The following is a 27,227-nucleotide window of genomic DNA, read 5'->3' as shown; positions in this document are numbered from 1 at the left end:
CGGACGTGTAACTAGGCACAGCGCTCCTGGTCTGAGTTGCTGAGGCCAAAGCCCTCCACCACAGAGACAACTCCTTCATCTTGCTTCTGGTCTCTAACAGAAGACTGCAATAGCTATGAGTGTTGCATCCACCCTCAGGGTGCAGAACACTCTAGCAGCATCCTTTTTTTGGGATAAAAACCAGGTTGGAATGGGCCTTGATTCCCTTGAGCTGTTTCCTTCCATGCTGGCACATCAACTCACATGCTTCGATAGGGAGTTCATGATGTCACTTGTTGGGCACCTTCGGCAGCAAGATCTGCAACTGCCTCAGCATCTGTCTCTGGAAAAGCAAATGAAGGTGTCAGGGACGCGTCCGGGGTTGAGAGGGCCCAGGGGTAATACCCGGCACTGAGGCCGTCGCGGGGTGTGGAGCGGGCGTGTGTACTGGTGGGCCCGATCCGGGACAGTGGTCCCTGGCCACTCAGACTGAAGTGGAGAATGTGAGAAGAAGGTTACTTCTTCGGTTCCCACTTCAGGTACATTTATGTACATGCGGCTTGAGTCACATGACAGGTGCCACATCATCCTCGGAGGCAGCCGCAGGCATCCGGGTGTCCCTGTGGGGGATCCCGAGAGCGTCCGCTACATGCGCGCATGCTGGGCACAGCGGGAAGCCGTCCGGGGTGTGTGGGCTGGACGGGTCAATAGTACATCAATACAAAGGAAGGTGGTCCGTGTAGATAGAAAGAAATAAACAGGAAGAGGAAGATGAGAAGAATGAAATAAAGAAAGGGGAAAGAAAAGGGAAAAGAAAGGGGAGGAGAGGGAGGAAGGAGGGGGGAGGGGGATAGACAGCGGGGAGCGGGTGTGGTGTGGCCGGGTGGGCCCGGGTGGGCCCGGGTCAGGCGGGTGTGCCCTGACAGAAGGCTCTTGTTATCAAGCCTATGCGTAATCTGATGGAGATATTACCTTCTGGAAAAGATTGCCTCGTCATCATCTTAGATGGCTTGGATGAGTGTGGAGATCTAGAAGCACTCGAACGTCTGATGGAGCTCGTCCTTATCCTCGAAGAGCTGCCAGCCACGTTTGCAGTATTCATCAGCTGTCATCCTGAGTCATTGATTGTGTCAGCTTGGGATGAAGCTCGGGGACAGGGCCTTGTCATACCATGCGAAGATGTGGATAAAATTACGCAGGAGAAGTATCACACGATCCGCTGCATGGTGGAGGATGGCCTTCGAGATCGTATCAGGAAATCTCGGTGGAAACCTTCGGAGGAAGATCTCGATGCTTTTACTTTGGCTTGTCGTGAATTGCCTGTTATGGCATCAATCCGAATTCGTGAAGTCATCTCGCAGACATGGCATGGTCGCACCCTGCAGACAGAGTTCCAGTACCTTCTCAATCTCTCCGATCCACCCACCAGTCTCAACTGGGAGTACTTGCGAATACTTCGAAGGGCCTATATGCCTGATTCATCTGCAATGCCTGTCGATGTAGCAAAGATGTATCATCTATTGGTTGGCACAATTAGTTCGGCACATTCATCACTGAGTGTGTATTCTATGTCGCAGCTTTTAGGAATTGCCAAGGATGAGGCCCAAGCCACATTGGAACCGATTAGCTCAATCATTGAACTTCCTTCGGAGGATTGGAAAGGTGTTAAATTCTATCATGCCAAAGCGCAAGAATTTATAACGGGGAGTCCGATTGGTAATAAAAATGACAAAGTATTTTTTATCAAGGACAAGAAAGGATATTTCTCGGACCGCTACTCCTTCGAATTTTCAATAATTGTTGCAAGCGGAATGAATTTAGGATACCCACTAATCCTCCTCTTGGTGACAAAGAAAAATGGGCAGATTTCAAACCCTATGGGGAACGACCCGAACACATCCGATACGTCAATCGCTACATACTCCTCCATCTGGACCCTGCACGACTCTTTTCCCAAGAGTCCAATGACAATTATGAATTGCAGAATGAGTTCAATTCCTTCCTTACACAAAACTTCCTTACATACCTGCACCTGGGAGGGGACCCTTGGGTGCGACCAGGATTTGATGAATTCAATATAAACTATATGGCCACCTCTCTGACCCTCTCCAGCAAGATTTCGAACCACTTGATTCCATTGAGCGAGGCTTTGCTTAATGCCCAAATGCTTATGGAGGCGAAATCAGATCAATTGCCAACGAAGATTGATGAGTGGGATGATGAAGTGATCAATTATGAAGCTGAATTCCGTGAACCTGATGTCCGTAATGGCATTGTGACGTGCACAGCACTCTCTCGAGATGGCCGATACATTGCACTCGGGTTTGGTAGTGGTGTTATTGAGATCGCTGATATCGACGATCAGCATACGATGTCTCAGTTCCAGAATCATCCACCCAATCCACCAGCCTGGATCGAGTTTGTCCATGGTCATCATCATGTCGCTGCCGAGGATGTCGACGGGAACATCACTATCTATAGCCATGGTACACTGCCTGTGAAACTTGGCATTCTCCCCATAGGGACCTATCCCATTGTAACTGCAGTCTCAGATAGTGGATTGTTCATCATACGAGTCCTACGGGATCCTGGAAAGCCTTGGTACAACAACGTGGCGTGTATATACATTTCAGGCGACCCGCACATTCAGCTCCTTGCCTCTCCTCCCGACTCTCCCATTCAATCCTTCCGATCCAATTCCGAGTCAGCCTTTCCTGAGCGTCACATGGTTGCGTTTTCTCCGGGGGCACGATACATTGCTGCCTTCGATGAGCACAGCGCTTTCACCTGGTCGACGGAATCGGGTGATTTTATTGCGCGTTATAATGTGCGGGGAGACAAATCTTGGATTATAAATACTGGCATGGCCCCTACCTGCCCGTATCACATCCCCCATCCGGTATCTACTCGACCCACTCTTCCGTTGGCGGGTGACACAGTTTATGCACATCATTCCTGGGTGGATGCAGGACCTGAGTTGGACGAGACTTGGATCAAGCGTCCATTTTTCCATCAGTTGCCGGACCATGCGTCACGAAAACCGGCAGACGCTCCTATCAGCTCTTGAGTGCTCCTGAGCGATTAGAGCTATTAGAGCCCGGGAGAAAGGTACCCCCCTCTGGAGTGCTCCCGAGCATTGGTTTGCTCCTGAAGTGCTCTGGAGTGCTCCGGAGTGCTCTGGAGTACATATTATACTGGATCTCACCCACTCAGTTTATGCATTAAACATTCACGTTGCAGAAAGAAGAAATTGTAGATTCTTTAACTACATACAGGAAATGTAACTAATTGTCATATCTAAGTATCCAATGAACCACCTTCCTCCACCTCACACACTTCTGGCGGCTCCGCGTTGGTACCTACAATGAACTTCCTGTCAGATGATAAATATTGAATTACTGGAAAAACTCACAAGGCCGAGCAATGAGACGTTGGACCACTCCTTGCAGAATGGTAACAGTACTGAGTTATAGCTAAGCACAACCCATGAGACTGGGATCTCACAAGAATTTGAGCACTTGATGATTCAAGGAGCCAACGTGACAAACAGACCAGGAGAACAATGTGGAGAGCACAGAGTCACTTAAGTGCCAGGCTTTCACATACAACCCAGACATGACTAAAATCTGACGCCACAACCCAGAGGACACTGTCACCCCAACCATACCAACTAGACAATCTTACCCTGTTGTTGTTGATATCAAATTTGTTACCCCGCAGTCGTGACATGACAGAGCAGCATGTCCCACTACATTACAACAGTACATGAGGGGACTTTCACAGCATGGAGTGTCATCGGGTCAATCTTACCCTGTATTGATGAATCGTCCACTCAGATGGAACACACAGGAAAGCCGCACTGCCATGTACAAACATGGCTATGAGATCCAGTCAACACATAAGGTGAGCTCAATAGAGGTGGAGGGATCTATCCCTGTTGTGAAATCCGAGTTTTGAGTTCTATGTTCAAGAGACAACGCCTGTGTGCAGAGTGATGATGTGGTTGCAAAAGCCAGCCATGGCAGAGGAAGTGCAGTGCAACAAGTGTGCTATAGTTTTCCCAGACGCAGCCATGTGGCATAGAGACTAATGGTGGTGGTGTTATGGGAACATTTGAGGTTGGGAACGGCAGGATGGGGTGAAGTGCTGTGGCCCAACTGAAAATTTTCCTGACACGTGATTATACTTTTGTATCCGAGCCCATTGTAGCGGAGTTGGCCGAATCTATTTGTCTATTTGTCCATTGTAGCCGACAGTGGGTTTGCAGTCCACATTGTAAGAACTAGCGATGTTCCAAATGCCTCTTGGCTGGTGCTTGACAGCCGACTTTCAACTTGGGAAAGGGAGCCATGAAAGTCTTCAATGATACACCAGTGGCGAAATTAACGCCCCCGGACACCAGCAGTCAAAAATGAGGTGAAGAACTAGCATTAAACACTACAAATGCCTCTAGTGATTGACAGCCAAGTCTCAAAGTGTTTGAAGACCACAATACACCAGCGACGCACTTAATGCCTCCGGACATTAGCAGTCAAAGATGAGATAGGTAAGGTTGGATGTCACATGATGTGAAAAATCACGTCCGGAAGTACTTGGGATCACTCAGGAGCTGTGGGAGCTTTCGAGAGCTTGGGAGTATGCAACCAATCTCCAGAGCACTCCTGAGTGCTCTAGAGCCATACCGGTTTTCGTGACGTGAAAGGGGCTATTCATTTGCCGCAGGAAGGACCCCACTAGTCCGTACTGAGGTATGGTTTCATGGTGGCCCGCAACTCGCTGTCCCACGAGAGTATTACCCGGTTTCTGTCAAGGCAAACAGCACCAATGGTGTACAGCTCTGGTACGGTGATCGACTAATCAATAATATTAAAGATTTCTACCGTCCTCAGTCCAGCAAGGATGGTACTCGATTTCTGCTCCAGGGCCAGATGAAAGCTCCCATTGTTGTCGATATTGGCCAAGCTGCCTGGTATCCGAGTACCACGCTTGACTATGACTTTCTCTATGCCTAGCTATTATTTTCCTTGCAGCACATCATCTGACATTTCTTCTCCCTGCGACGCGTCATCAGACGATTCTTCTTCCAAAACATCTGATAGTCCCCAAGATCAACTGCTTTAGTGTTTCGCGTTTGTATAGGATTTTGCGTTGTCTGTTTATTTTATGTGCATCTTTACATTTGTGACCTTAAAATCGTTCAGGTACGATATCAATAACAATGTTCTAGTGCTCCCGGATATATATGTTGAATTCCAAGCTTATGCGTGAACACATATTGAACTCGTTGAGTGAAGTCGCAATGTTGCCGGTGTTCATCATCATTTTGCCCCCCCTGCCTGCGCAGCTGCACACCTTGCTATGTTCTCCTGTCCAATTCCTATTGTCTGGGAATCGTGTTACTGCTGAAAGGTGTCAAGGGCCAAGAGATCTGTGAGTAGAGCAATACAGACTGCAGAAAAACCGGCGACTTGCTATTATCGGACGTTGACACCGCTGGGCCAAGGGTGAGTGCAAGGATAAATGAATCGATCAGGCCTAGAGCATTGCGAGAATGACAAATGCCCTAATGTATCAGAATCAAAGACCCCCACAGATTCCATCTGCATGTATAAATAAGCTTCGAAATCTTTGATGCGTCCAGCAAGAGTTAGGACCAATTGTCTCAGACAGTCAGTTGTGGGGCTATAGTGATACATCATCATCTACTCGACCAACAAATCAACTTACTGGGTCAGTAACGCCTGCATCATCGAAGACGTGCCAAATAGGAGAATCATGCAGATGCATGGATCTATGGTAAGCCCCGCTTGGGGGCCATTCGGATGCGTTGAGAACGAGGCATGTAGACCATGCGACCAGATAGATGTGGAACAAACTGAATTCATCGTGTTTGGCCAACGACTGTCCATTAGCTAAGGGGCTGCCCGTCTCGTCATCTTCTCGTGTCCAGCGTCTCTGCGATGTGAGATCACCCAACCACAGGGAGAGCTGGGTTTGCGTGGCTGAAAGAGTAGCGATGACGATCTTGCAATGTAGCTGCCCAAAAAGATGAGGACGGGGGAAGACGAGGTGATAACACCAGCTTGAAGATAAGTAGATGCGGCATACGGACAATGTTGAAGTGCAGGTTGAAGCACAGAAAATAGTTTACGAGCGTGATGAGCGAGGAATAAATTACAAGCTGTCAAGCGAAAAAATGTCAACATCCCAGGATAGCACATACGCGAAGCCAAAGGCCATCAGATAGGCATTGCTTTCCCGGACCCATCGGGGAAGGTCCGTGAGCAACAGCCACCACGAGAATCAAGCGATTCCGGCCATAGTAGTATCTCGCAGCATTTAGTCTGTCCAACAGGGCGATTTTCTGAGCTATTCAGAGGGAGGATCCGTCTGGCAAAAGAGCATGTGGGGCAATCAGGCCGTTCCCCACCGCCAGGGCAGAGACCTCGAACACTAAGTGACATTCGGGAGTTGACTGTGAATAGGCATGCCGACGGGGTTCTGCGATGCAGCCACTCTACTTGGGGCAACGGTCCTGTACAAATATGGAGCAGGTCTCGTTCAGATTGATTCGATGAGTAGATGCGGTATATTGTCGATTCAGCCACCGAACAATTCAATCGGAAGCTTCCTTATCCAACGTCGCGGGGCAATCCCAAGGCTAAATTTGGAGCACATTCCCTTGGCATCTCATGTGTAATTATCTCATTGTTAAAGTTGTTCGATGTGGGTCAGAGGAATGGACTCGACAAGATGTCGCCTTCCACACTGAAAACCATCCTTGTTTATGCCTTTAGCCAATGTCAACTTGTAATCTAACGTTATGCAGAGGAATGGCTTATTAAAACTCTTGCCCCAGTCCAGTTTTGGCCAATACAAACCCTGTAGCCGCTTCCATCACCAAAGAGTTATCGGACGGACTCCAAAAACTCGGCAATGTGCTAGTGTGAAGCTGACAAACGAATGCGGCAGTGCGCTGACACCGCCAAAATCGATGATGGTCGCCTGCAGGGTCTGAGGGTCGATGAGGAGGTTTGGTGGCTTGATGTTACCTTGAACCGTCACCACGCGCTCGTCCAAGATCTTGACCCCTAGTGGCAGGGTCCTACCCGATGATCGCGGAGAGTCTGCAGTAAAACCTGTCAGTAATTGACTAGAAGACCTACTGACACTCAACCATACCGTGTTTATACGCCGCTCTAGGGAGGTGCGTCGGTGTAGCGAGTTACCGAAAAAGGGATGGTGGGCATGACTGCTTTCCGCACGAACAGTGCGACTTTTTGACTTATGCATCTGAGCGTGCGTCCCTTCAATTAGACTAATCTCTGCACCAACTGGAGGAGAGAGCTTGAAGAGCTAGCTGAGGGCGTGAGCAACCGCCTGACAAAAAGCGGGACCGCGCCGCAGCCTCATTGTTGACCTACTCTTGGTTGGAGGGTTGATCCGCTCCATCACACAGAAGATACTGGACACGGTCCCGATCGACAGAAGCACCCGCAAACCTCTGGAACGCGTGACATATGCATTCGAAGGGCTTTTGAATGCTGCCGCGTAGACGAACGCCTGGGCATCAATTTCATTAAGGAGGGCAAAGGGCAAATTAAATGAGAGACGCTGGGGAATTAATATGCGTGAAATTTATGCGCCTAAATTATGAAGAGAAAAGGGCTAGCCTCTTGGCTCTTAGCGGTGGGCTTAGTTCCTAGCATCCAGCCGCGTGCACGACGGAGGTCGGAATTTGTTGATGACGTATGCTCGAAAGATTTAAACGTATTCACTGTGTGGAGACCAATCCTGTTCGTAATCGGAAGCATCCATGTGCCAGATGTGCGCCGTACAACACTATCGACTCCATATGCATGGTAGCCCCGCGACGTCCTTCTTATTTAATTAATGGTTGGCGCTGTGGGACACTTCTGAAGAATGTACGTTTGGAGACGTTGCTAGCTAAAACTAATGTGCCTGGGCCAAGGTCGAAATCAACGACGCCCCAAGGATTTTCCCTCTGTCAATCCTGGTAGAAGCCCTTTATAGCGCAGTATAGTAGTTATGTAGCCAACCAAGTCCAACATGTTAGGAAGGCCACAGGCGGCTTAATGGGGAGGACGTACACAAGCGCTGTTCCCCCAGCACCCAGCTTAATACCGACCTTGTTCGGCTCCACCCCAATGGCGCTGGGATGCGCCCGACCGTGCTATCAGCCGCTAGACGACGTCATGTTTTGAAGAAATCAAGCAGAGTAGAAATAATCCTGTGGAGATGCTATCCATGTGTTGAGAACTTGACACGATACCAGAACGAAAGCGCAAAATCGAACATCATGAAAACGCATTATCAAGAGTAACACTCACTGGGCAGCTATGTTGGCCATTATCGTTTCATGCCACCAGATTAATCAGTGAGGAATTAAGCCGCAGGTGCCGATATTCTGACTTCCTTTTTTTTACCGTTGTTGCTCGACGCCTCAGATGAGAGTGCAAGCAGGAATGTTCATCGATGCTCGATAATGAAATTCTTCATGTTGGCTATTTCCTAATCCCCTTGAGTTTTCAGTGGGTCCGTTCGTGAAGTTGTGGGCTATGCGGGTGACCTTGTGAGCTCGGGCATGTGTTGCCACTATATTCGACCTGGAGTTTCCGCCGGCTTATCTTTCCATTGCCTCAACTCTCCTTCGGCATCACTCGATCGACACGTGAATGAAGACTCTACTTCTAGTTCTCGTATCCACCTGAAGTCCATATCGCCACTCGCGAAGGAGATGCCATGTTGGACTCCAAATGAGGCAGGCTATGCGTGATATGTGGCTATAGTCTATGTTTCCTGATAGCTCTTGGATCTTCTATGGTTTGGATTCCGACTCGGAAATGTGGAAATCCCTGTCACTCCCTAAAACTGCAAATAACTTCTTTTCACGGTACAATCATTTCCCTTCTCCCGGGACTTCTATCGTCATCCAAAGGTCTTGAAGACCTCCGAACTCAGCCCAATCCCACGGCTTCCACCTCGCACCTTCCTCCGAGCACGCTTCCCTTTAATCTAAGTCCGTCTCTTGTCCTTGATCTACGATTTATGTTCCGCAGGTGACCCTGAAAGGAGTCCGATATCCTCGTACCGTTTTGTATTTTTCGTCGAGGGCCCAAATAATCGACAATCCTAAACCTCCCCAACGAGGAAGAGTAAGCGGGTACTTGCCGCAATAGGTGGCGTCCATAAGTTATGTTCTCAATGTATATTTTTGTGGGCTCACCCAACACTCACGGCCGTGGGACAAATTTATTTAGAGCACGGGAAATTTTGGTGTCCGGGAACGGAGTTAGATAATATCCAACCAATTGGCTGGGTTTGCACTCACTTGGCAGGCCTGTCTGCTGCCACCCCATCCTTTCGCCGAGTAGCTCGGATGAGCCGCGACCGTCCGGATCGATCAGCGCCTCGAGCCTACTGCTGTCGCGCTCATCCTACCTGTCAATCTGAAGCCATCACTTCAGTTTAAGATGTAACTGGATCGCGTGTATCCAATAACTGATGTCGCAGGATGACTAGCTGAATCGACAAATAACAATGATAGGACCTATTTCCCACGTACGTTGAATATCTGCCTGACAAAACGCTCCCGCACGTTGGACTTGGGCAAGTTAAGAAATAAGCTGCTGGCTCCGTAGATTGTTTCTGTGGAAGTATCGCACGTCTTTTGAACTTTGTTCATAACGTTTGATGGTGGTCCGTGCCCACCCAGGCTACTCTTACCCTTCTGCCACGGAAATACTGACCCCGGCCAAATACTTTATCGTAGAGATATCAACTTCGAGGGACGGTGCCCTATTCCAAGAGGACAACTTGCGTCGTGGGCACCTGCTTCAACCTCGCTTCGATAGCGATGACCCGTTTCCAAAATAGGAAAAATCTACCACCCAATTGTATTTGCATCGTGTCCAGTGCATGGGCGCATATCTGCTGCCTTTGACGTTTATCAATTAAGCCGCGCACTGAGGAAAGTGATTCCATGATAAAATCATGGACGATATGAGATGGAAGTTTTGCCACAAAACACGATTTTTTCGTGGCCTGCTACATGTGATAAATCCGGGTTTTTTCACCAATTTGATCAAAATCCTGTCGTAAAATCTTGTGTTGCAAGGGATTTAGTCAATTCATCCTGTACAAATTCATGATAGTGTCTTTCTAGCAGCTGGACTCATCCTGCTTCGCTTCGGGACTTAATTGTATATCTTCGGGGATAATATACTATTTGATTGGAACATCAGCACGCACGGTATCTATATTACATTCAGGCTTGAGATGTGAAAGGAAATGATGGAGATATGAATGGTTCAACGACAGCAATTCTCAGCGGTGAGGGCAGGTAACGAAGTGCGAGGGACTGATGCGACAGAAGGAGTTGACAAGAAGATGCGGTGCTGGTGAAAGCTGCGATGCGAAACAGTAAGCATGATTAACCTAGAAGACTTGGAGTAAGTGTACATCAGATGCAATGGGATCAACGAATGATCTCCTCTCTGGATTGAGCTCCTCAGGCTCGCATGCCTACTTCTGCCCTGTTTTAATAGGAGGGCTAACGTGGAAGCTCAGTCTCCATAAATGAAGAACTGAATTACTACGGTTAGTACTAACCTAACGCGGAAGCTATAGTACAAGTAAGTAATGTAACTAGTAACTAAAACTAATGATACTGACCTCAGTCTCCATAAATGAAGAACTGAGGGGAAAAAGAAAATAGACCCAAACAATTACCTATATACAATGCAGTCATGGTATCAATACAATGGAAACGAAAGTAAGATCATGTGAGTTTGGTTAGTGAGTGTCAGGGCACACCCGCCTGACCCGGCCCCACCCGGCCCCACTTCACCCGGTACCCCGCCACCCAGTCTTCCCCTACCTCCTTCCCCCCTTCTTCTTTCTTTCTTCCTCCATCCCACTCTCTCTTTACTTATCTCACCTTCTCTTTATTTTCTCTTTATTCTACACGGACGACCTTTCCTTGTATCAATGTACCATTGACCCACCTGCAGCGCGCTCACGACACGCCCAGCCCGGGCACCTCGGGCGACCCCTGCTATGTCCAGCTCGCGCGCCCACAGCGGACGCCCTCGGGATCCCCCACGGGGACACCCGGGTGACTACGGCTGTATGCGAGGATGACGTGGCACCCGTCATGTGACCTAAGCCGCATGTATATAAACATACCTGAAGTGGGAACCGAAGAAGTAGCCTTCTTCTCACCCTTTTCCACTTCAGTCTAAGTGGCCAGGGACCGCCTCCTGAGCCGGGCCCGCCAGTACGCACGCCCGCTCCACACCCCGCGAGGCTTCTAGTGTCGGGCGTCTCACCCGGGCCTCCTCTACCCCGGACGCGTCCCTGACAGTGAGTCACACGTCATTGTAACTCCAACATGTTTGTCGCCAGTGTTCTGACCCAAGCTCCTCAGGCTCACACATCTACTTCTGCCTCGTTTGACATTGGCTCCTTGCTGACCTGAGTTCCTCAGGCTTGTGCACCTAGTCCTGTCCTCTGGACTGCAGCTGTAGAGAGTGCCTGGAAATCATTTATGAGCAATGGGTTGAGTTAGTGAGTGAGTGTTAGAACTGGGCGAGGGTGGACGATTCTGGAGGGGAACCGGAGACTTAGCAAGGAGGGACCTTGGCCTCAGTGACTCATGCAGAGCGCTGTGCCATTGCTGTTTGTCCATTTGGTCCTTAATTTCAGAGGTGGCGAGCAGGAAGTCTCTAGGGGGGCATTTCAGGTCAATTTTAGACTGAAGGTCCAAAATGAGTATGTACAAGCGCCTGTATATAATAGGGAGACAAGAGCACAAGGGAAACAAAGGGGGTCCAAATTGGAACAAAGGTGTCTGAATGGGAACAAAGGGATGACAGAAGCGGAGCGGCACTGAAGGTCATAGGTCAGAACCTGTGGTACATCCGAAAGGAGATAGGGAGGGTGAAGCCCAGAGGGGCAGGAGGATGAGGTGAAGTGGGGATGATGACTAACTGGCTAGAATGGAGAGAAGCAGCAGTCCAAATAAGGATGAGGGAAAAGCATGGGAGGTACATTACAAGTGGCGAAAGTGCCGAGTATGATCCGTGGAGCTTGGAGGTTGCAGAGCTTACGGAGGTTATGGAGGCAGGGTTGGAAGTCTGAGGAATGTTGACAATGGTGTTTACGTAGTATGAGGTCACCAATGCAATGGGCTTAAGCTGAGGTGGAGTCAAAGTCTGAGGTCGGAACTATGACGGGATCTCGGAGTGAAGGCACGAGTGGTGTCCAAGTACAGGGTAAGGGACAGTGGTGGAAGGTTGTAACTTGGTGGAGGTTTGGCAGAAGAGGGTCAGAGGGAGGAGAGAGAAGAGAGGAGTGGAGGAGAGGAATGGTGTCAGGTCTGAAGGTGAGTATTGGAGTGGATGGGAGTAGGGTAGGGGAGTGATGGAAGGGTGGAGGTGTCATGAGGAGTAAGAGGAGGAGTAAGAGGAGGAGGGTGGTGAGAGGAGTGATGTTTGGTCTGAGGTGAGTATCGGAATGGATGGCGGTAGGGTAGGAGAGTGACGGAAGGGTGGAGGTGACATGAGGGGTAAGAGGAGGAGTGGTGTCTGGTCCGAAGGTGAATATCGGAACGGACAGCAGTAGGGTAGGACTCCGGAGGAGATGAGGATGAGGGTCCGGGAGTCAGTTTGGGATCAGGTATGTATGGATATGACAGTGAGTACCTTCACCTGGTTTGGTGCGAGTCTGATTAGCATCCAACCCGTCACGGAGCCTCTGATGTTTTCTACTGGTATCTGCTGCATTCTCCTCATCCAAAGGGGCAAGTTTCCTCTGAAGGGCATGAGCTACTTGAAAATGAGTGTACTGAAAGAGTGGGCAAGGAAATTACTTGTGTTTTGGTTGTGGCACTATTATGAGTGTTAGTTAACTATGCTACAGTTGATGACAAGATTAAGCAAATACTTTTAGCTTGAGCAATGGGCATGGAAGCACCAGTATCATCACTGCTTATATGATCATTGTTGTTGTGACTGGGATGAGAATGACCTATCCACATCAGTGGAGCCAATGTTAGCTATATCTAAGGGAAAGGCCAATATCACACTTACGCTTAAGGGGCTGGATGAAGTCTATGTGATTGCAGGGAGCAGGATTAAATTGAGAACAGGGTAATTCTGCTCACCTTCATCAGTAATAGGATCGTTGGTGTAGTTATCCTCAGAGGTCACAAGCAAGCAAATCCTTTTGGCAACCTTTGTTTCTAGACAGAAGTTTCAGTACAGAAGGCTTGAGTACCTTGATTGGCCAACAGCCTACCTTTGATTGGATGGTTGACTTGAGTGTGGACAGTGGACAGAGACTGCCTTGTCCTTGTCGCTATGTGATTGGGAAAGATGTGACACATGTGCCAGTGGGAAATATCTATGATTAAAATCCTCACCATTCCTTTGTGTCTTTTGAGGGGTCCCCCCACTCCAGCGACTGCCTACGTCCTTGGAATTGCCATCAGAATTGTCATTGTCAGGCTCGGTGTGGTCATCATCTGGTTTGGTGTGATCTTCATCTGAGTTTGCATGATCTTCTAACTCGTTGGCTTCATCATCTGAATCAACATTGTCTTCTAATTCAACGTGGTTGTCTTTCAGCTTGGTGCCACTTGTTGTTTCAGTACTGATCCCCCTTCTATTTGAAGAGCGATGCAGAGTTGCGTTCACTGGTCTTGGGGTCTGTTTGATGCTTTTGCCTGTATGGTAGAGTGGAATCATGGTTCAGAGACTGAGGAAAAACATTACCTTTTTTCTGCCTGTTGCATTGAATAACTGTCTTGCAGTTCTCTATTGCCATCTTAATTAGGGCCTGAACAGGCCAGGCTCCTTCGTAGTCTGATTTAATCCATGGATGTTCTTTGATGATCTACATGATGCCAAAAATTAGCGTATAACAGTGTTGAGAGTGATACGATATGCTCACATCATTTCTGATCAACCCAAGTACTTCAAGGTCAATGGAATCATATTTCACTGTGCCATTCTTGAATGGCCCCCCGAGATTTGCATGCAAAGAGGATCGGACAGATTCCTTACAGGGGTTTGTCAACATAGGGGATCGTGTAAAAATAAAGGCATCAGTACTCACTCTCACAAGATTCATTTTGTCCTTCATAATCCCCATTGCCTTGGTCAGGGAGAACCCACCATGAAGACGATCTGCACAACCCATTGGCCATGATACCTGCTCTTGGACGCGTTTCTGGTGTACTAAGGACACAACAACACATTAGGTTAGTTAATACCCCAATAGTACTATGCCTTACACGCATTACTGTCCTTCTGAATAGCTAGACAATGTGATCAGTTGCGAGGTGCTTCAAGATCTACATGTTTGGAGGTGAAGGCAGGGATGAACTCACCTTCTAGCTCCTTCTCAAGCCATTCATTTTCATGTTGGAGGCCAGAAAGCGTGCATTTTTGGGTTTTGCTGCAAGGCATGAGGAGTGGAGCGATTTGGGAGTGAAGTCAAATCTGCTCTCGCCCACAACAGGACCAAACAAAACAAAACAACATGTTCCCTGTGCTCTTTGCCAGCTGACAGCTACAGACATATTTTTCATTACTGGATCATCTCTGCCTTCTGAGAGATATAGAATCTTCAGACCTGAATTCTCTGGGCTCTATCATACTCTTGGGCTAATAATGGCTTATGGGTGCCACAGGATCTCAGCGATTGGGCCTTGGAACCCTAGGCACTCATGTAGCATGGACTGTAGGTGTCGTGAAACAGAGAGGTCATGTCTTTTAAATCGTCCAATTCCTCAGAACCACTACAAGAGATGGAGGCTTGCTCCCAACCCCGTTGTGAAGGAATTCCCTGATGCCATGAGGAATTCACCACAGGAAAATGAAGAAAACTTTTTTGAACGTAAGCAGATGTCAGAGGATCAGGTTTATTATAATAATGATTGCGAAATTACATATGTTTCCATTTAGCAATTGGAATATGGTCCTTCACTGACATTTGCTCCGAACACCAACAGCCAGAATAATACCAGACCCTGCAGTGATGATGAATCAGAAGAGTTTTCAGGGGTCAACAAAACATCTCTGGATGGATGGATGGAAGCTGTCAAGAGACATAAAGCAGATGCGACTTTATGGCGATATAACCAATTTTGTACACCCTATTTCCTTGGTTTTTATCATCAGCTAAATCTATCAACGTCTAGACAACCAGCCGCTTTCCAATGTGGACTACCAAAACCTCAAGATGTTTGATGTTTTGATCCACAGTAACATATCCAACTCGACATATGACATTATTTGGTCACATTTTGAAGAACTGCAATTGAAATTGCTTTATCAACTCCACTCTCATATGTCCAGGCTCTCTCATGTACTAGAACACTCCTATGACTGTTGTATCAACAGTTGCTGCTGCTTCTCGTCTGAGCTTTCCAACCTTGACACTTGTCCATACTGCAGCCAACCACGCTTCAGACCAAACAGCCATATTCCCTTCAATACCTTCCATTATCTCCAAATAGGGCCTCGTCTCAAAGCCCTTTATCTCAACAAATACTTCGCTGAGCTCTCAAACTATCATGGGACTCTTGATTTGAACATGCAGACTGTTGATGATGTCTTCCACGGAATTCACTATCTGTCAGGGACCGACCCGGGGTCGAGAGTGTCTGGGTATATCACCTGGGGCTGAGGGCCCGGTAGGGTGCGGCGCAGGTGTGCGTAACAATGGGCCTGAAGCAGGCAAGGGTCCCTGGCCACTTAGACTAAAGTGGGAAGTGTGTTATTATTATTAGCAGGGGAATGTAAGCTACTTGCCTAAAGTGGGAAGTGTGAGAAGAAGGTTACTTCTCAGTTCCCACTTAGGCTGTGTTTATGTACATGCAGTTGGAGGTCATGTGGGGAGCACCACGTCATCTACGCGCACAGCTGTGTCCGCCTGGGTATCTCCATAAGAGGTCTCAGGAGCGTCTGGTGTGTAGGGCATCACCCGGTGTGTCCGGGTCCGGGCGTGTTGCACAGCCTGGTTAATGGTACATCGAGCAAGGAAGTCGTCCATGTAGTAGAAAAGGAAAGAAAGGAAAGAAGAAGGAGAAGGGAAAGGGAAAGGAAGAAGGAGAGAAAGGAGGAGGGAGGATGGGGGCAGCAGGTGAGGATAGTGGGATTGGGTGGGGTCGGACTGGGTGGAGTGGGGTCAGGTGGGTGTGCCCTGACACTATCTTGGTCTACTGCAACAACAGGTGCAGATAGATGGGCAGCAATATCTGCACTGCTTCTTCAGTGACCCTCGAGACATTGCCCTGGGGATCATGACAGATGAGTTCCAGATATTCAAACACCAGCATGATGGTAGTGTCCGAAAAAATACAAATCCGTGTCAATACATTGTAACTCAATGCAACACAATACAATGGCCAAAACGGGATGGTGGCAATGCAAGTCTTGCGTTGATTACTTAGTGTTGCAACAGCCAGCCCTGCGTTGCAACAGGACCCATTGAGTTTAAATGTATTGTAGCATGACTCATTGAGTTCAAATGCATTGCAACGTGACCCATTGAGTTCAAATGCATTGCAACGCAACTTATTGAGTTTCAATGCATTGCAACGTGACCACAGCAATAGCCCAAAAAGAAATGAACCTATTTGCACTCCCTCGGGGTTTGAACCGACAACCTCATATACCACGAACATACGGATACATACCATATATATATTTATTATATTGAATATACTAATACAGTCTATAGCGATACAGTACAACCCTACCACTCGGCCAGCGAGCCCAGGAATATGAGGTAGACCCTCGGGTTTTATATGAATTGTTACACAATGATCGATGCATAACAAAACCCACTCGTATAATTTACTATTATCCGTAACGGACAAAGCAGGCTGAAACCGAACATACTATTAATGTATATAACTGGATTGTAAAGTACAGAGCCGAAATGCTTAGTGGGCACGCAATAAAGAAAGAATGTGAGTGTTCAGCGAACACAAAAAAAAAGGGAGGGGGAGATATGGTGGTGCGCGAAGCTGAGGTTTAGGGAGAGGGGTGGAAAGTTGAACATCACCAAAAAAAAAACCAAAAACAAACAAAAGTGAAACATAGTATTTAACAAATGGAGAGCGACTCACTGAGAAGGATAGCTGCAGGAGCAGCTATGGGGGCTGGGGAATGGCAGCGAGGGGTGGAGGTGTTGAAGTAGTTGTGTGAGCGAACTCACATAGCCGAGATGGAGACCGGCGACGAAGGGTAATAACATCCGTCGGTCACGGCACGATTCATGTCAACGCCGACCTCGTTTACGATGTTGATAACTGTTTGCCCAAGCGCCGTTAGCAAGCGATCTTGGGGTAGCTATGGAAAGAAAGTCAGATACCACCAACGAACAGCGTTAGTCGTACTTGCCAAATGTCGGCAGTCAAATCAGATCCGAGGGTAGTATATTCATTGACAGGACTTTGGGTGTATTAAGAAAGCCCCAAAAAATCCCTAGACAAGACTAATAAGTTAAAATGAGCATAAGGACGAAAAGTAATCTGCAATACTTGACATACCTCAGCGTCTGTGACTATCAAAAGCGTAAAAGATTGACGTGTGCGCGCGGGATCCTGGTTCGACAGGATTATCCACATCGAGCCCAAGTGCCTGGGACTGGGTAGGGCCAGAGTTCCCAGAGGCCGCATCGCCCTGGATGGCGTTCTCGATCGTTTGCTGGGGAAGGACCAACTTCTTTACTGCGCAATTACTGCGCAATGCGGGAACCTAAAGGCCCGGCACTTCGGGCTTGCGAGGCTGGGATGTGAGTGTCTGAGGGGGCGCGCGCAGAGTGGGGAGGTGATTTCATGGGGCCAATGTTCCAGCATTGAGTCCACTTGGTTTTGAGACGACGTTCGCCAGCGCTTCGCTGCCGATCAGTCACGTGAAATGATGGGATATCGTCTACCGATGGGTCTAAGTATAATATTACGAAGTCATAGAGGCTGGAGTCCTGTAAGCCAACAGGCAACTTGTACCATTTGCCATGGGTCCTCTTGTTTATCTGGCATCGGACCTTTTCAGATTTTATCTACGCAACTTTAAATAAACACATGTAAATTTGAAATACTGCTTTCTTTCGATCTTACGACCACCTCTGATAAACCTTCTCTTACCACTGCCCACAATGTCTACCTCACCAAGTCCGCGCTTTACTGCCTTCCGATTGCATGATTTCCAGACACCATCAAGCTCCGGACCGGTACTGACACTCGCTGATCAGACTCCCATCAGCCCCGATACTACTAATGAAGCTGATGATGGGACTGATACTGATGAGGCTCTCCCTGGTGATGCATCCACCATCAAGAGCATTGAGGCTGCGATTAAGAAGCATGCAGCTCTTTATGCATTGCTCCATTCACCATTTTTGTCCAAAAAGTCCATCCAAGCGGAACTTAGTGGTGATTTCCATTCTTGGACAGCCGAGAAAACATTTTCATCCGAAGACAATTTCAATCAATTTTGTGTCCACAAAATTCTTGAATTGAGATACCCAATATTGACAAAGGAGCTCCATACTGATTCCGGAGCTATCCCTTGGTTGGCTAAGGTATGTGACATCCTAATGACCTTCCTTACAACTTCCTCTAATTAAACACTTTCCATGCAACTAGTTTGTTGCTGATGTTGGGGCATGGAGGCGCCAAATGTTGGACCGCTTGCGCAAATCAAGCTACCAGTTGTTTGGAAAGGATTTAAGTCCATCTGTGCTGAAATCAGGGCATGGTCCAACAGCTGAAGAACGTCAAGAATTTCTGGGAATGATTTTGGGTTCCACCAACCCTATGGATCATTTACCCTTATTTTTATTCCCAGATAGTGATCGATCTCATCGCCAGCATGTATTTCGTTCACAAGTAGTTGCAGCTGTGAGCACTTTGCTTGTGCTTATGCTAACTATTACACTGACATTGATACAATAAGGCAATTATTGTCATTATATTTGGTCCTTCTGCACTCAATGATGTGGTGTCTGCTATTCCACTTCCAGGGTCTCCTTCGCTGGAGGATTGGGAACCGGCAAAACTGCGTGCATCACCAAAGGCATTGGGTATCATGTATAACATAACCAGTATAACCCCTGGCACTGTTGCCATTGTTTCGATGCTGGTGTGGAACCACTAAAATTTTGCTTGACTATCTTACACTGACCAATCATTCTGAAAACAGGTCTATTTCATATTGTCTGGTGACACAGAAATGGTATCTGGTCATGGGAAACCAAGCCGAACGAACTACCTTGAGATTCTTCTGAACTTCTATAAGTTCATCCACATGGTGCTTAAACGAGAAGAAACTGCCATGACCCGTCCAATGCATGAAACCATTCATTGGTTCCAGTATTTGTTGTTTGGTTCTTCTGTAGGGGAAGAACCAAATGCGTTGACGGAAGCTGGGAGCATCTCTGTGGGCCTGAATGCCCTTCTTGCTGAAATGGATCTTAATGACAGTGAGGTGGGCCCACCAGCTGAATCCCCTGTGAGATTTTCAATATAGGGAGTTTCATATTATGTGAATGCTAAGAATTTGCCATAGGAAGCAGACCAAGTGCCACCCAGTGCTCCTTCTGAGATGCCTCGTGTGTTCATCCAAATATATATATATGTATTGGTGCTGACACCCTTGCAGAGAGCCAGGATCCGGATCCCCAGACTGAAGTTGTGGAAAGCTCTGGAGTTGGATTGGATGAGGGGGGTGTGACAAGGCGTGGGCACAGTCATAGGAGGAGAGGTCAGAGGCGAGGTGGTGTCAGGGGCCGTGGAGGCCGTAGAGGCCAGAGTGCAGGAACTGGTAATGAATAGCCTTCTTTCATAAGGAAACCTTTGTTTGTTTATGTCTGTAAAGTTTGTGTTTGTGTTTGTGATATCTGTGTTTGCTCCAATCTTTTGTGTGCATGTATATGATCATTCCAAGCTCATGACTATGTCAGGAGATAGTCAGGGACAGGTCCAAGGGGGAAGGTGTCCCAGTATAGTGGTGCTGGGGACCTGTATCAGAGATGTGGATTTGAAAAGAGGGAGAGTGTCAGAATTGCATGAAGTCTCGCCAATGATAGCTGTCAGTGACCGTATGTTGTAATGGGTCTATCCAACTAGACTTGTGACAGGAAAGAGGGGGGGATAAGGATCTCACTACAAGTCAGGTCTGAAGTGGGGTATATTGGTCCAGTTGAGTCTGGTGCTGATACTCTCTAGCTGTACAGCGGGTCACGGAAGAGTCCGATAGACAAAATAGGAAAGAATATCACATGACAATAAGAAAATGGAAACATCGGCCTCTAGACATCGGAAATGGAATCAGAAAAATGAGGAAAAATAGGAAATGTGTGTATGCTGCCTCCAATGTGGATTTCTAACCACTGGATACAGATTTTGTTTCAAACCTCTAAAAATCCATGGATTCTGATCTGCTAGGAGCCATAGCCATGCTGTGTTTGATCTGATGATCATTCCTATGATCTGTTCTGATGGCCATGCTGTGCACTGATCTGATGATCATTCCTGTGATCTAGTTACAATCCTTGATCCAATTCCCCCAGCTATACAGTTTAGGTAGCTGTGCTGTGTCTCTATTATGTATTTAAGGGTGTGTAGGAAGAGGTCAAATCCCCACCTTTGACATCAACTGGACAACACCATCACAAAGAAACACACATCTTATCTGTCAATATGTCATCATCCATACACGACCACACCAACCTCTACTGCTCAGTGACCAAAAAAAAATTTGACCCTCGGGGCTGGAAGAAACATGTAACTGCTTGTGAGGAGAAAATGGTAATGAAACACATGGGGAAGAAGATGGCAAATACAAGGAATCGCCTAATTGAGGGACAAGCTGGGCCATCTGAAATGAGTACAACACCAATTGCTGGTATCCCAGGTGTGTTGGTTCAACATGACTTCTAGTGCTTTGCTCACCTGGGTTGCTCAGTACAAACAGTTGTAGGATCAAACACTCTGGAAGATGTGTCTTCAGAACCATTGGGACCATTAGAAGATGCATCACCTTCAGAGCCATAGGATCATTAGAACTGGTAGCTCAAGGTATGCTGTGCCATGGTATTCCCATCACTACACTCTCATGACAATTATGAGCAGAGGCTCCTTCACAGTCACTAAAAATTGAGTTTCACCACAGTTCTGGCATTGCACCAAAGATAGCCCCATTTGAAATGGGAACATCACACTTTGATGCAAAGACTACTCCAAATACCAACCCATTTTCAAATCCTTGGGCACCCTTTGTGACCAAGGCAGACTTTGAATTTGCAGAGCTGGTGACTGGGGATAACTGCTCAATTCACTCAATAGAATCACACATTAAAATCCATATGCAAAGTCCCCAGCCAGCCATCACCTTTACCACTCATAAAGAATTTGAAAAAACGCTCAACAAAGCTGCAGAGCTTCTTACAAATGTGCGCCCCATTCCAAACCTATATTTCTCACAGCTGATGTGATCCTAGTTTGAGGAGTGTACTGTGATGGTCTCAGTTGCTCCATCAGATGAGAACTCTGAAATTCGGCCTCATGTCCTCTTTCGCAAAAATGTGCATCAGTACCTAACTGACCTACTTTGTGATCCACTATACATCCATGAAGTAGAGTGGATACCCCAGAAGACATACAAGTCAACAGGTGGAGGTTGGATGCGATTTATTAGTCAGCCCTGGACTGCTAATGAATTTTGGGACATCACAGTATGCTTCTTATTGTTGGCAATTATCTTGCAATAACCATTCCCTGGTAGAATGATCTCCCAGAACAGGATGATGGAACGCCTTCAGTGTTGCTTGCACTTTCAGTGTATTCTGACAAATCCCAACTGTCCAGCTTTGGGACAGTCAAGGCATATCCAGTCATCTTGCGTGTTCTCAATGTCCACAGCAATATCAGGAACACAATTGGATTTGGAGGTGGCCACTTAATTGGACTCCTTCCTCATGTAGAGTATATATAAATGTCTTTTTTTTGGCTCTAATTGTATCCTTCCAGGTTGAGGAAAGAGCAGAAGATAAATTTGACTTTGCAACATATCGCCGGAACCTGGTCCATTGCAGCCTTGCTGAGGTGTTTGAATCTCTCAAAAAACCCAGTCAGTTTGGGACCCGGCTCCAGTGTGGTGATGGGAAGATGCGTCATATTTATTTTTACCTGAAGGATGCTGCTGCTGATGGGGAGGAGCAGTGAGTGACACCCCACAATTACAATTGAAGCTAATATATTGAGGGTACTCCATTTGTTTAGAACCATGTTGACAGGCACATTGGGGCCAAATGCAAATTATCCTTGTCCCCGCTGCAAGGTTCACACAAGTAAATTATCCTCCCTGACAGTCAAATGGCCTGTCCGGACATCAGAAGACAGTCACTCAACATTCCAATCTGCAATGTCTGCCTCCACAAAGAAAAGGGCAACTGAAATCCTCTCAAGTGCTGGCTTGGCTGGGGTTCCCATATGACTCAAAATTATCCTGAATTGTTTTTTCCCTAATAAACTGAGTCTAGAATGCTTTCTGGGCTCTAGGGAGTGATCCTCATGCAATGGTTTCATATGATAAACTTCACTTCAATGATTTAGGCCTCTGGGGTGACCACATTTGGCCATTATGCCAAGGAATCATTGAAGGATATCCAAAGTTTATTAGAGCAAAATTTGAGCAGCGGTGAGCCTCTCAAATGGATGATAACTGCAAGTCACTAAAATCAGGAATTTTAGGATATCAGAGATTCCACGGTGGCCAGAATTGAACCACTTTAAACACTGCCTTTCAATGTCATTCTCAGATGGCACAAAATATAGTCACCTTCTCAAGGTGAGGAAGTATTATCCTAATATTATGCCAGGCTAATATGGTGTCAGGTTGTTCTGCATGGGCTCCATGATTTGAATGAAGCACTATATCCCCTTTCGACACTTATTCGCACTCTTGCAGAGTTCTCAGTCCTTATTTCTCTTGAGGTGCATACTGATGAAACTCTTGAGTGGGGCCATCAAGTTGTGCAGCAGCTTGAAGATGCAATGAAACAGGTATGAACTCAGCTCAAACACACCTGACAACAAGTCTCACTCTTGTTAGCCATTTATCATCCCTGAAACACTAGTGGGGACAATAAAAAAGGCATACACTAAGTCACTGTTACCCAATGGGCAGAAATCTTGGTCCTTCCCCAAAGCCCATGCTGTATCCCATGCATTTGATGATGTATGCCAGAAAGGTGCCCTCATCCATGTCAGTACCAAACCAGGTGAAAAACATCATGGGGAATACCGGCAGGTATATCTGTCAAGTAACAAAAAAATGTCAACAAGCATGTATGTAAAGTTTCTAGCAATATCTTGGGTTACTTATGTTATTTTGGATCCAGATTGTACTCAAGGACCAACATAAGGCAGTCCTAAAATTAGTGAGGCGGAATGTTGAGCACGCAGAAGAGTATGATGCTCAGCAGCAGATGCACATGGAGTCCCATGAAGACCACCACCCTGAGGAGATAGATGAGAACAATGAGGTTGTTCATATTAAATTACGCAGCCCATGCAAACGCCTCTATGGCCTCACTCTTGCCATGGTTGAACAGGAACAAAGCATGGTGCAGCCTGCCACCTTCAAGGATTTCCGGCAGAAGACACTCCATTTCCTTGAAACAGTGTATGGGCTGACAACCATAGTTCCTAGTGCTGAGAATGTAATTTCCATCCATTTTTGATGGCCTAATACTGATTCATTCCATAGATCACAGAGTACCGCTTGCTTGAAGTTGCATATGAGTCACAAGTTCACTGGTATACCAATCGTGACCTACTCCGGACCCATCCAGATTTCCATGGGCAAGCCCGTTATGATTCCATAATGGTGGACACAATTGGTGGGCCATCTTTTGCTTGGCTGGTCCTGATGTTTTCCATCACACCTTCAAGTAACATTGGTAAGGTCCAACTTGCCCTCATTCGCTACTATGTCCCTGTCCCCCCAAGTTCCTGCCCACCTTCAGATAGAGCTGCAGGTTTCAGGCGATTCAAACTCAGTGAAGAAGGTTCCTCTGCCATCATTTCATTGGAATCTGTCATCCATGGAGTGTTAATGGTTCCCACATTCTCTGACTCTGGCACTGCAGCAAGCACATTTTTTGTCAATGACCTCATTGATGGTGACATATTCATTCGGATGAAGCATTTTTGAAGATGTAGGCTATGTAGATTAATTCTAATATCAACTAGATCTTGACCTCCAGTCTGTCCCCCTGACAAGGCAACCCAAACTAATGTGAAATGAGGGCCAAGGGACAACTAGGGTGTTACGAGGATGGGGAGAACTTCTCCCTTCTCAAACCATTCTTGTCGCTGAAAGACAATCACAAGATCTTGTTTGTACCTTAACGGGATGTGTAATCGATGGGAGGTCCCAGTCGTGTATGAGAGTAGATGATCAAATCCCCATTGATCATGGTTCACAATGGAATGAGCTATTAAGGGTTTGATTACATGTAGTCGGAGATGCCAGGATAGATAGGTTGGCCACGGGTACTTGGCACTCCTCAGGGGAGCATACTGTGTGCACAGTTGCAACTTGTACGTTGTGTGAAGATCCTGTATCATTGCTATTGGTTACTTGGCGTTCGTAGTACGAACGTACTGGTGGCAGGTTATAATCATGAGAGCCCAGTAAGGAACGGCTAGTGGGGCCTTCAGTGACTTGGCGTTCCCAAAGGGAACGTACCATTGGTGGTGAGGTACAATGACTGACAAGGGAGGGACCAGATGGTTGATGGGCAGCTACTTGGTGCTTGTGCAATGAGCGTGCCAGCATCACAGGAATATGAGTCTCAGAGCAGTCGCGATCCTGAATACCATAATATGACATTGTCCATCAAACACTGGAGGGAGAGCTAGGCGATGACATCCTGTGGGACATGGGTTCCAGTGAATGATACACAAGTCATGAGGCTTCAACTTGCGACTTTGAGTCCTCGCAGTGGGAACCACCAGATGACTTGACATAACCAGGCATATAGAACATATTGAAGGTTGTACACACACACACACACATGTTCAGCTGAGTCACAGAAGGGGTTGTTACAAGAGACAATGCACAAGGTAGTTTGTAGCAAGTCATGGTAGTTAGCAGGAACTGCCTCCATGTAAGCATAGTTAAGGTTGAGTTCGCAAGTGATCTCACGATAGTCAAGTGTTGCCTCACACTCCCAGTCCATTGAAGTATGCTGTATGAAGCTGTATTTATCAATGGGGGGGGTAAAAGGCTCGGGAAGCCTTTATCCCCTCTCATGTAGGTTATATATACATAATGTAATTACATGTGATTAGTGCGGCTTGGGACTGCATGGTAAAATGAAGGTATTGCACTGGGTACAAACCTGACATGATAAATAAGGAATGAATAGGGAGGGCCACGAGTATGTGGCCTATCTCCCTTACACTCCAGCAGTTTCCATACATGATGTGTGACTGTCTACAAATGGAATGGTTGCAGGAAATCCCGCAAAATGCAACAACCTTGGCCAGCACCAAAACCCTGATGGGGAAAGCTTTTCACAAGGGGGGGGAATGGAATAGGATGGGAGAGGATAGTAGGGTATCAGGAAAGCAAGCGAGCGAGAGAGTGAGTGATAGAAAGGGGAGGTCTTTGACAATGTGATGGATATGGTCATTGGAGACTCTATATCCGTAACATAGGGGCACAGCACTCCTTTAGAGTCACTGAGGCCAAAGGCCCTACCCTTGGGCCTTGTCCCCTCACCTCCAGCATCCTCAGCCTGTTGCATCTATGTTAAAAGTTGAGCTTGAATCATGTATTTACTGTTGTTTACATCAGGTTAATAGACTTAGCAGTCTACTTCCATCACAATCTCTTGCTGGTGTAACCTTGTTTTTCAACAGTCTAGCCTCGCACAGTGTCACAACCTGGTGTTCCCCAGGGTCAGACAACCTCCTCCCCAACCTTTTCCCATGCCTGAACACTCCCCACACACTCCACTCACCACCCATCACCATCCAACTACTCCCCACCATGTCTTGACGTTCCCTCCCCTAATTGTCGTTGAATGATCTAGCGCTGCACCCTCTTGTTCCATGTTTCACCACACCCTTCTATCTTGCAGCAAAGGTCACAGTTAACCTTTGCTGTCTTGACCATGTGCTTATTTGTGTGTTTTCCTTTTCTTTTCTCCACCCGCAATCTCCACGAGATCTGGCAACTTATTTTCTATTCAGTTCTTTAGCACTTATAAACAGCTTGTACCCATTGCTTGTACAGTAGTTCGAAATCAACTAGAACATCCCCCCTAGCTTGCTTCTGTCCCCTGTAAGACCTCTGCCATCTGAAGTATCGGGACCGCATCAAGAACAAGGCACAAGGCTCCTCCCTGAGTTGTTGAAGCCAAAATCCCAGCCCACTCACCTAGCAACCTCTGAGATCAGTGAGGTTGATCCTCACTAAAGCTCAGCTGTGAACAGGAAGCCTTTATTACTAGCAGCTATGTACGGTCACCGATAGCTACTATCAGCGAGACTTTGCACAATTCTGACACACAGCCTTGGCCTGCATCAGCCACCCTTTGCACTGACCCCCAGATCAGTAGCTAACAGAAACAGGCTGTCAGGGATTGGCAACAACCCTGGACCCTAGGCCAGCTGCACATATGCATGTGGGAAGTACCATACTAGCACATAAAGATCACCTGTGACTAGGGCTCCTAGCGGATCGGATCAGTCCAGATCTGGATCAGAATCCACAGATTTTTAGAGGTATGAAACAAAAACTGTATCTGTCATATTCATCCTCCACCACCACCTTCCATCACCTCTGCCTCCATTCTCCTTTTGGGTTGTTATCCATTAAACCCGTAACCCAAGTTGCCAGTAATATTCAGTTGACTAACCCTTGACCCTGTTATGTCAGCTCCACCCAGCCCCTGCCATTTATGGGCCTGCCACCTAGACTTCCCATGTATCTATATATACCATACCTGTAGATACCGGAAACCCTAGTCAATAATCAACCAAAGTTTCCCCCTTTTCTAGTAGACTCTTCCGTTCACAAATTAGGGCCCCAACATGTTACTGGGCACAGTGGTCCTGGCCTGAGTCGCTGAGGCTGCAGCCCTCTGAAACACTGAGTCATCTTTCCCACTTCGAATCCAGTCTTTGACTGTCATAT

The 27,227-nt window shown here is 47.1% G+C and overlaps 5 protein-coding genes across 5 annotated transcripts; 3 read left to right on the top strand and 2 right to left on the bottom strand.

Annotated features, from left to right (window-relative positions):
- Positions 1-305: 305 nt before the first annotated feature.
- EI90DRAFT_3170488 (uncharacterized protein) lies at positions 306-3,046 on the top strand (the record flags this gene model as incomplete). The annotated part of the gene is made up of 4 exons (XM_039066317.1): positions 306-340; positions 909-1,536; positions 1,564-1,695; positions 1,728-3,046. The coding sequence occupies exons 1-4, from the start codon at positions 335-337 to the stop codon at positions 3,044-3,046; spliced, it is 2,085 nt and encodes a 694-aa protein (XP_038909390.1). The 5' UTR covers positions 306-334.
- Positions 3,047-6,876: 3,830 nt separating this feature from the next.
- On the bottom strand, positions 6,877-8,350 carry EI90DRAFT_3021384 (uncharacterized protein; the record flags this gene model as incomplete). The annotated part of the gene is made up of 6 exons (XM_039057646.1): positions 6,877-7,106; positions 7,146-7,313; positions 7,404-7,593; positions 7,758-7,773; positions 8,091-8,153; positions 8,331-8,350. The coding sequence occupies 6 exons, from the start codon at positions 8,348-8,350 to the stop codon at positions 6,877-6,879; spliced, it is 687 nt and encodes a 228-aa protein (XP_038909389.1).
- Positions 8,351-12,867: 4,517 nt separating this feature from the next.
- On the bottom strand, positions 12,868-14,471 carry EI90DRAFT_3021383 (uncharacterized protein; the record flags this gene model as incomplete). Its single annotated transcript, XM_039057645.1, has 11 exons — positions 12,868-12,890; positions 12,946-13,029; positions 13,092-13,112; positions 13,166-13,243; positions 13,300-13,359; positions 13,424-13,726; positions 13,776-13,896; positions 13,954-14,061; positions 14,119-14,240; positions 14,297-14,320; positions 14,393-14,471. 11 exons carry the CDS (start codon positions 14,469-14,471, stop codon positions 12,868-12,870), a joined length of 1,023 nt encoding a protein of 340 aa, XP_038909388.1.
- Positions 14,472-18,171: 3,700 nt separating this feature from the next.
- Positions 18,172-19,849, top strand: EI90DRAFT_3133981 (uncharacterized protein; the record flags this gene model as incomplete). Its single annotated transcript, XM_039064620.1, has 6 exons — positions 18,172-18,597; positions 18,662-18,916; positions 18,972-19,157; positions 19,218-19,526; positions 19,584-19,626; positions 19,677-19,849. 6 exons carry the CDS (start codon positions 18,172-18,174, stop codon positions 19,847-19,849), a joined length of 1,392 nt encoding a protein of 463 aa, XP_038909387.1.
- A 1,096-nt stretch (positions 19,850-20,945) lies between these two features.
- On the top strand, positions 20,946-24,233 carry EI90DRAFT_3133980 (uncharacterized protein; the record flags this gene model as incomplete). The annotated part of the gene is made up of 13 exons (XM_039064619.1): positions 20,946-20,992; positions 21,063-21,094; positions 21,149-21,468; positions 21,517-21,750; positions 21,801-21,995; positions 22,046-22,236; positions 22,298-22,499; positions 22,558-22,715; positions 22,769-22,865; positions 22,913-23,080; positions 23,130-23,327; positions 23,383-23,739; positions 23,787-24,233. 13 exons carry the CDS (start codon positions 20,946-20,948, stop codon positions 24,231-24,233), a joined length of 2,646 nt encoding a protein of 881 aa, XP_038909386.1.
- Between the last annotated feature and the right edge of the window lie 2,994 nt (positions 24,234-27,227).

The sequence above is a fragment of the Cantharellus anzutake genome (genome assembly GCF_015039405.1).
Source record: "Cantharellus anzutake strain C23 chromosome Unknown EI90scaffold_111, whole genome shotgun sequence".
NCBI lineage: Eukaryota > Fungi > Basidiomycota > Agaricomycetes > Cantharellales > Hydnaceae > Cantharellus > Cantharellus anzutake.
The sequence above is the reverse complement of the archived record's forward strand: the minus strand, read 5'-3'. Positions and strand labels throughout refer to the sequence as shown.